Source organism: Nannospalax galili, unplaced genomic scaffold, assembly GCF_000622305.1.
Source record: "Nannospalax galili isolate Female #2095 unplaced genomic scaffold, S.galili_v1.0 scaffold311, whole genome shotgun sequence".
Taxonomy (NCBI): Eukaryota; Metazoa; Chordata; class Mammalia; order Rodentia; family Spalacidae; genus Nannospalax; species Nannospalax galili.
In genome coordinates this window covers 2833842-2843691 of record NW_008330298.1, presented here as the reverse complement: position 1 = coordinate 2843691, position 9850 = coordinate 2833842, and the positions used below count along the sequence as shown (strand labels likewise).

The 9850-nt window shown below is 45.8% G+C and overlaps 1 protein-coding gene across 3 annotated transcripts in view; it reads right to left on the bottom strand.

Moving 5' to 3' along the window:
• Nucleotides 1-8951, bottom strand: part of Dock11 (dedicator of cytokinesis 11) — a 221678-nt gene extending 212727 nt beyond the window's left edge. Inside the window, exon 1 of one of the 3 annotated variants that reach the window (XM_029568896.1) lies at nucleotides 8588-8951. In XM_029568896.1, coding sequence (XP_029424756.1) covers nucleotides 8588-8689 — 102 coding nt within the window. In that variant the 5' untranslated portion in view covers nucleotides 8690-8951. The remainder of the gene's footprint in view (nucleotides 1-8587) is intronic. The other 2 variants (XM_029568891.1, XM_017800906.2) reach the window with 2 other exon arrangements.
• Nucleotides 8952-9850: the final 899 nt, after the last annotated feature.

Sequence of the window (9850 nt, the reverse complement as noted above, 5' to 3'; positions counted from 1 at the left end):
CTCTCTCTCTCCCTCTCCCTCTCCCTCTCCCTCTGGTGTGTGTACTAACTTCCACTATCATTCTAACGGAAAGTCTGGGGCTGGCCTCCAGGTTATTCATCCCCGCCCTGCCTTCCACTTCCTAATTACCCCCAAAGGTACAAGCCTCTTCCATCAGCTAATCTTTCCTACAATCTCATCTCTGTCAGCTCAGCCCTGGCCCTTTCCTGGCTCTTCCTCCCTTTCCTGATCCTAGTTGGAACACTTTCCTCTCTGCCCTCAAGAACCCCAGTCTTCTGCCAAAATGCAACTCTACATGCTCGGCCTTTCCTTAGAACGTTCTCTCCACTGCCTTACTAAATCAAAACCTGGCCTTGCTCGAAAAACTCTTTCAAACAGAGCTTGCTCATTTTCTTTTCCCTTCCTCTGTCACCAAACACTACCTCCTGTTAACCCAAACTGCAAAACCTCAAAATCTTCTTGACCCCACCTATTCTTCCTCTCTCTTTCTCCCCCTTGTTTTTCATCTCTCTCCTCCCGCACCTCCCCCTTCAAGAATCACCAAATGCTATAGATGTTATCACTGAACGGCCTTCTCACATCTTCCCCCTTATCTCCATTCTCACTGCTTCAGTTCAAGCCTTTGTTGGTTAGAGCATTTGTTATCTCTGTCCTAAACTATATATTTCCACTAGTTTCCTGCCTCCAGGCTCTCTCCCAACATTTAAGATCATCCCACAGTTTCCCACAAACTTGATACTGAGTACCTAACTGCATTCCAGGCACCATGTGAAGTGCTCATATTCAGAATGAATAAGGAACATTCTGTGATAAATAGATCCTTCTAGAATACTGTTTATTCCCCATGTTCTTTTTTAAACGTTCATGAACCACTTATACACAAGATATTTGTCGTATGTTTCTTCTTTACTCCTCACAAGGATTCCATGGGAGAGTTACTATTGTCAGTCCCTATTTCACAGACTAGGTTACCTGCCTCTATTCATAGCTCAAGTAGGAGCAGAAGCAAGATTCAAGACCAGGCCTAGCTCTCCTTTATATTCGGTAGGACACTGAAAACTTGGAAAAGAGCCCCAATAGGATCATCATGATGTGGAAAATCTTGAAACCAAATCATTTATGAAATGAAGGAAAGAAATGAAGCTTTTCTGATCATGTGAGGAGTAAATTTTTAAGTGACATGGTGGCTGTCACCACATATTTCAAGGGTTGTCATGTGAAAGAGGAAGCAAACATTCTGTGTGGTTCCAAAAAGTAGTTTGACCCAGGCCATGGTAGAACTCAGCAGAGTAAATTTCAGCTCAAGTTTTCCAGCATAGCCTTCAAACAGGCAGAGGGTGTTTAAGAAGAAGCTAAGTAATCATTTGTCAGAGATATGTTTAGGGGACATTCTTGCCTTGAATGGATGAGTGGCCTAGATCAGTATTTCTGTGCCCATCAGAATCACCTGGGGGTGGCTTTAAAGAATATGCATGCCTGGCCCCACCCCTGACTTAGCAAAACAGAATCTTGAAGGGTGGAGACAGTTATTGCAAGAATCAAAAACAAGGAAACAACTCTGTAACAAGGGTTACTGTCCTCAGAAGAAGAAATATGAATGGGCAATCAACATAGGAAACATGATTCAATTTCAGAATTTCAGCAGTAATCAAAGAACTAAAAATGATAACATCAATGTACTATTTATATCATATCAGATTACAAAGGTTAAAAAATATTATTGACCAATGTCAACATGGGAGAGGAGAAATAAATACCCTCATACTACTCTACTGGTGAAAGAGAACATTGGAACAACTTTCTATAGAGCAATTTAACAGGGGAATTTTGGGGGTGCCGAAGATAGAACCCAAGGACTTATACATACACTCCCCCAGCCCTAAAATGAATTTTTAATCCTAAAAATGTCTATAGTCTTTGAACACGCAATTCCATTGCCAGAAATTTAGTCCTAGGGGGAAATCTAGCAAGTTTGAAAATACCTACTCAAAGATGTTTAGACCAGTGCCAAGGGAACCTTCTGCAGTGATGGAAATGCTGTATTTTAGCACTGTCTAATATGGTAGCCACCAGTCACATGTGGCTACTAAGCACTTGAACTTTGGCAAGTCTAAGTTAAGAACTGATTTTAGGCAGGTGTGGTGGCGCACGCCTTTAATCCCAGCACTCGGGAGGCAGAGGCAGGTGTATCTCTGTGAGTTCAAGGCCAGCCTGGTCCACATAGTGAGTTCCAGGACAGCTGGGGCTACAGGGAGACCCTGTCTCAAAAAGACCAAAAATAAAGAACTGATTTTAATTAATTTAAATTAAAATTGTCACACCTGTAATCCCAACACACAGGAGGTTTAGGCAGAAGGACTGTCAATTCAAAGTTAGCTTTGGCTACAGAGAGGGGCAAAAGGAAATAAAAATCTAAAGGTAAATAATCACATATGTCTAGGATCTAAGACACTAGACAGTTCATATTTATAATAGCATAAAACTAGAGCTATCAGGCTGGGGAGATGGCTCAGCAGGTAAAAATGCTAGCCAAACAAGCCTGACAAGAGTTCAATCCTTGGAACACACATAAAAAGCCAGATGCAATGACCCACATCTGTAATCCCAGCACTCCCACTGAGCTGGGAGGCAGACACAGGAAGGACAATTGCCTAGAAGCAACTGGGCCTCCTGGCCTGGAGTATGCAGCCCAGCAGAAAGAAGAGAGGTCCTGCCTCAACAGGTAGAAGGAGAGAACCAACTTCTGACAGTTGTTCTCCAACCTCCATGTGTGCACTGTGGCATGTGTATGCCTGCACACACACATAAATAAATAAATAAATAAATAAATATTTTAAACCTAGAAACTATAAAGAATCAAGCAATAAAGGATGATTAACCTATGGAAAATCCATAATGGAACTGTTAGCAGTCTTATTAAAGATGCCTATGTAAGGGTATATTTACTGATATGAACATATTGGTAAGTGAAAAAGTTACTGAAGGGTCAGTGAGATGGCTCAGTAGGTGAATGTATATGCTACGCAAGCCAGACAACCTGAGTTCAATCCCCAGAACCCACAATCGAGGAGAGAATCAACTCCCAAAAATTGTCTTCTGATCTCCACACAGGGGCCGTGGCATGTGTACACCCACACACATTATACACACACAATGACAATAATAATTAAAATATTTTAATACTTGTAATAACTTACATCTTTCAATTCACATACTTTCATACATACATATTTACATATACAGAGTCTCAAAATACATACATTAGAATATTAATAGAGTTCCTTCTGAGTAATGAGATGGTAATACTTTAATCATTTTGGTTTTCTGATTTTTCTATAATGAATATGCATATTTAAGTAGTAAAGCAACCACTTTAAAGAAAGCTTGCTGATGATTAGAATAGGAAAAGACTCAACTCATAGAATTGATTTAACATAGTAAACTTAGAAAAGTAAATTCTAGGGCTGGGGAGATGACTCAGTGGGTAAGAGTACTTGCTGTACAAGCGAGAGGACCAGAGTTTGGATCCACAGCACCCATATAAAAAATCTGGGTGTTGGGGGGGCATGGGAGGGTGCCATTTGGGATTTGGGTATAAAGATGAATAAGATTGGGATGTTCTGTATGAAATACACACAAAAAATCAATAAATAAAAAATGAGTTATATTTGAGGAAGAAGCATAAAAATTTGCTTCATGTTACTTAGTAGATAGGAAAAACATTATCATCGAAATCTACCTGATGAATTTATATCCATGTTCAGGTGCCAAGGATCTCAGAAAGTGGCTGTGACCAGTAATAATCAGATATACAGAGATTAGAGATGCATGTGCAAACATCTAAGTGTTATTTGCATTAAAAATGAGTTTTTCTGTATGAAACAGTATATTCTAAAATGAAATGGAGATCTTCTTTAAAGGTTAAAGCCTAATTCAATTTTATGTCTTAAAGGGTTTATACTGAGTACAATAACGTATGACTGTATTAATTCAACACTGTTAACCTAAAAATTACAATTTTGAAAGAGATGCATCTTTGCTCTGGAAACTGTTATTGACTATGTCAATGTTGTTGTAATGAAATGCATCTACTAATTATGTGGTTACTAAATAATTTTTTTTAAAGCTGGGTGTGGCTGTGGGCACACTGGGTGGGGATAGGGGTTGCTGGGACTTGCTGGTCAACCAGTTTAGCCAAAACACAGCTAGCTAGTTCCAGGTTCCGTGAGAGACCCTGTCTCAAGAGAATAAAGTGGAAAGTGATAGAGCAGAGCACCCTTTGACTTGTACATGGGTGCACACACGAGAGGCACCTACACATGTGTACACACATGCATATGCCACACACACACCAAAAAGAGAAAGAAAACAAATCCTACTATTTGTTGCTTTGGTGACGGCTCAGTGGGGTCGCCGTGTTGGTTTTATGGAAAAATTAAGTTGGTCTTTTGGACAGGTTTTTGATGAGTGGGTCACCCAGAGCCCCTCTAACTGAAAGAAGCTACCAAAAGTAATGAGACAGGATCTCTATGCTCAGGTGCCAATGTTCTGGATGATCTTTCTCACTCTCAGCTCATTGAGAGCTGAACTAAATCTCTAAACTAGAAAGGCGGGGTCAAGAAGCCAAAGTTGGAGCTGGGTATGATGGTACATGCTATAACCCTAGCATTCAGGAGACTGGGGCTGGAGCATCATGAGTCTGAGGCCAGCCTGAGGATACATAGCAAAACCATACCTTGATAAATCAGCAAGCAGACAATCAAACAAACAAATACACCCGAGTTGAACTAGGAGTGTGGCTAGGTGGTAGTATCTAGCATACTCTACGGCCCTGGGCTCTATCCACAGCACCCGGAATGGAATGGGGGGAGCCCAAGCTGATACTGGCTTTATTCCACAGTGGAAGTTATCATCTCCTTACAGATAAAGCTGTAGGTTTTTGTCCTATATTAAGTAATTTCCACAGACCCCCCCCCCGGGAGGAGGGAACAGAGAAACTGCTGTTTTCAGTGATTCACTAAATGGGATCATAACAACCATTCTGCACAAAGGTAGTTGTGAGAAGTCAACAACTGATGACCCTTGTCAGCCTTTCTCAGATTCTGGAGAGCTGCTTTTGAATGAAATCCCTTGATGCCAGCCAAGGGACCTGCCTGCATTACCCTGCCTCAAGGGGCTAAAACTGGTAATATATAGCAACTCTTTCCTGATCTGCAGCAGCAAACATGATTTCAACACCTACTTTGAACAGCCAAGACACAGTAGGTTTCTCAAATGTCTTTGTTCCTCTTCAGGCACCAATGGCTATACCCTGAAGTATAACCAAAACACCGTAAGAAATCTGCTCATTAAGCACACATATATGTAAACATGTCTCCATTAACCCTGTACACCCCAGGGTTGAAATGATCTTCAAATCCCTCTTGAGAAATCCTGGTCAATGGTGACTGGGTAATTATCCCTTTCCCTGGGTTAAAATTGACCTTCATAAAAATGCTGAATTCACAAGAATGTACAGCAATGAAACAGCCTCTCTTTCTCTGCCTGTTTCATTATGTAGTTAATAGATTCGTGGAAGTACTAATAACCAGCATGAAGGTTTGAATACACAATGACATACTATATATAGCTTAGGCATTCTGAATTTTTCGAACAGTGAGCAAAACTGAATGAGTTAGTGACATGTCCACAAGGGTATAACAGTTTAAAAAAAAAAAAAACCTAAACAGGAAATAGTGTATATTTGTTCAGCTTGGTAGGGTTTCCAAGTTCTGTTGAGAGTTACAGGGGAGGAAAGCGCAACCTGCTGTGCTAATGAGTCCGACTCATGTTGAAACTCTAACGTTAGTATCTTGGGTTTATAGCAGCAAGTGTAAATCCTACCTCAGCTGTTCCTTAATAAACACTTGGGGCTTAAAATCAGAACAGAAGCAGAAGTTGGCAGCAGCTGCAACATGGTTGTCTTGCTCTCCAGCCACCCCTGGCTTTACTAACTTTAACAGCTCTAAAAGTCAACAAACACCCCCCCCCCAATCAGAAGAGAGCTAACATTTAGGAGCATACATACATTTAAGTGTATCTATTTTTTTTAATTGACAGAGTGTTATTATAGATGTAAGAGCTTAAGATTGATTAGTCCTAGTAACACACACACACACACACACACACACACAAAACAAGACAGGAACACATGAATACAAATGAAGAAAAGGTAATCTTCATTCCTTTATCATTATAAGGCATCTAATGTATCATGCACATAGTAGGGGCTCAACAGATGTTGATTGTTTCAGATTACTAGAATCTGTTCACACAACTCCCCAAATCTCAATATAGGTCACGCACTACAGAAATGAGTAAATATTATTCCCCTACATTCCATGGTATAAAAGCTAAAAAATTAGTGGCTTTGATCCTGAATAAGGTAGGTTGACCAGGGATTCCTGGCCACTGGCTGCAGCTTCAAGGAGAGTCTTTCCTTGCTAAAAGTTCTATTTTTCCAAAACGTCACAGAATGGACAACTAGGAAGAAGCCATTGCACCTGTGCTGCATGGAAATTATTTTTAACCTTGGCTTGGTGGCCCATGCCTGTAATCCCAGGACATAGTAAGCTAAGGCAGGAGGACTGTCACCAAGTATGAGGCCAGCCTGAGCTACACTGGTAAGTTCCAAGCCAGCCTGGGCTATACAGCCTGAGACAACGCCCCCACCCACCACCACCCCACCCATCATCACACCCCCACCCCCCTTTTGCCCCCACCCGGTCTCAAAAATAAAATTTTTACAGCCTAAAAACCTGGAAAAGAGTGTTTACGTTTTGCTGTTGGGGGTGGCAGGTCAAAAGCGGGTCACATCCCAGTGGAGGTTCCTTGAGTCCCCTTTATTCTCTTGAGACCATCTGTCCATCTCACTGCTCCCTTTACATGCTGTGGTAGATGGCCAACCACCCCGGTTCAGAGGTTTTCTTTCTTCCTTTCTGAATTTAGAAAAGTGATCCTTGTGCTAGGCAGACAGAATCACTTGCTAATAACCACCAAACAAGACAGCCCTGGTATAAATGCCTTGCACACAGCTTGTGGTCCTCTCTTAACTGTCTATAATGACAAGTGAGGTTCCCATCTGACCTCAACAGGTCCTCACTCCAAAATCAGAGTGAAATATACAATAAGCCAAATCCATTAAAACAACGTTAAAGGTCTGGGTTTAGCTTCACCAAACAGCAGGATTAAACTTCAAGGGTCCAACCACGATAAAGACATTTCTTTAAAGTCACTTGGCTCTCCACAGTTGTAACTATTAGGGATCCGATTTTTATCTCAAAGGTACATATTTTACCTTTGATCCTCCTCCAGAACTCCCACTAATGTCAACTTTCTCCACTGTAGGGATCAGGCCCCTTGCCTCCCTTTAATGTTGGTTTTATTGCTGATTCTACAAGATCAACAGAAAATTACAAGGAAAAGCTGTGAGGTTCCCTTCCCAGGATAAGTTGTGTTAACAAAAAGCCATATCTTAAATGGTGAGATTTAAACACAACAAATGACACGAAATGAGAAGACAGGAAAGAGACAAAAACCGAGCAAATCTGCTGCAAAACAAAGTAACAAAACACACGCTAATTAGCCAGTCTCACTGCTTATTTAAGGCTTGTGTCCTAGTCCAGAAAATGGGCCATGAGGGTCTTTCGAAAAGAGAAGGGTAAGCACCCCTTAACATCGTCGGCTTCCCTCCAGATTCAGACAATCCGAACAGGACTGGGGGTGCGCTGGGAGGGTTCCCAGGGGGTTAGAGAGCTCTCCAATCCCCATCCCCCAGCATGCCCGCCTCCAAAGCCTTAGGGCTCTAGTCCCAGGTCCTTGGACAGGCACACCAGGTCTTCTTCCCCATCCTCTTGCCTCCTTAGCGCTAGGAAATCTCAGGGGCCATCCTCGCTCTGAGCCGACAGACCCCGCGCCCACTTGCGCGCAGAACCCCGTTGTTTCCAACCCCCTCCCTCCGCCGCGGCGGCAGCAGCACCCCTCAACACCCACTACTCCCTCCCCCTCCCCAGTAGCAGGAGGAAGTCGCTGAGCTTCCTCTGTCCTCACCACCCGCCAGAGCTTTGAAGCCCCGGGCTTTTTGGGTGGGGTTCTTTTTTGTGTGTGTATACACGATGAGTGTGTGCGCGCGCGACTGTCTGTGCAAGACCCATCGCATCCTCCCGCCTAGGCTGCCCCAGGTGCCCTCCCGATGAGATCGGGGTCTCCTCGCGCCATCGTCCCCAGTTCTTTGTGCGGGTCCCCGGGAAGGGAACGCGAGGTGCGCTCTCCAGCTCAGCCGCCCCGAGCGGGCTAGGATACCGCGCTCGGTCCGCGGCCATCCGAGCCTCCACCCGGGCGCACGCTGACCGGAACGCCGGAGCGCTGTCCCCGGGCGCCAGACACTCGGATCCCGGGGCAGCTTCGTCGCCTGCGTGAAAACTTAACAGGAGCAGAAAAGAGAGCTCTCCATCCTGCCTGGGAAGCCGGCGCGCGCGCGGGAAGCTACCGTGTGGCTCCCGAACACAATCGCGTTTCCCCCGGGACCCCCGGTCCCTCGGCTACTCACCAGCACCACGGATCCCCGCACGGCCTCTGACACGCTCTGGCGGAGCTCGGCAGCCGTGCCGGGCTTGCTAAGCCGCTTGGTGAATTTGCGCACCTCGGCCATGGCAGCGGCGGCGGGCAGGTCTCGGCGAGTGCGCTCAGTGCCCCGGGCCGGGGCGGCCGCGGCCGCTGCTCCTGCCTGTGTTTACACGCCGGCCGGCCGGCCACATCGCAGCTCAGAGGCAGCCCGGCTCCCGGGGCTCCTCCCTCCCGCCTGCTGCTCCTCCTTCCTTCCCTCCTTTTCTCGCTCGCTTTTGCACGCTCTGGGTCCTGCCCCACGGCAGCAGCGGCGGCAGCTCCCTCCCCTCGAGGGCCGGGGCTTTGGTGGCCACCAGCCTAAGAAGGAGGGTGTGTCTGCGGGAGAGGGGAGAGAGTGCTGGAGGTGGGGGCGAGGGTCACGCGGGAAGAGGGGGGAAGTGGCAACCACCCCGGCTCCGCCCGCAGCTGATGTTGCTGGTGCAGCCGCATCCGGGAGGCAAGATGAGGCTGCTTCTTTTTTCGAGTGTATGGGGAGGGAGGGGGTCGGAGGGGAGTGCTGAAACGTCTCCAAGACCCAAGACCAGGGCATGTCGTTCTCTAGGTCGCTTCTGCAGTCCTAGAGGCTGCAGGACTGGCAAAGGGGGCTGTAGAAGTCTCATTGCCGACGCCCCCACACACACACCTCCCGTCCCGAGCGGCAAGGGGCTGGGAAACAACGTGGAGCAGCCCAGCCGCCTATTGTGCACCTAGGCCTGGTCGGGTCTCCCGGATGTCAAAGGAGGGAGAGCAGGTTTTCTTGCAGGATAGGCTTCCCAACCCACACTGTTTCCTTGCCCAGGCGTACACCTCACAAGGGCAACCCCAAAGAGAGAAAGGGCTTCAGGAAGTCTGACTTGCTGTAGTGACACCCCTTGCCCACGCAGGGGCGAGCTGGATAGTGGGGCCCCAGAGCCTGTGACAGGCTGTGTAGCTCAGCTGTGAGTCGACCAGGAGTGGGATGTCCTGGTACTGGGAAAGCTATGGCCTTAGCTTTGAGGACTAGCAGTCTTCTAGCTTTTATTTGTGCCTGCCAGTACCTCGCTCTTTCCTTACTTTCTCCAGCTTCCAAGAAAGTGTTTTTGTAAGAATCAAAGAACATCTTCTATGTGTAAAGCATACATGCTTAAAACAAAAACAAGAAGAATCATGAAGTACTACTGACCTCGACAAGCCCTAACTTCGAAATGAAAGGGTTCATTTTTTTTTT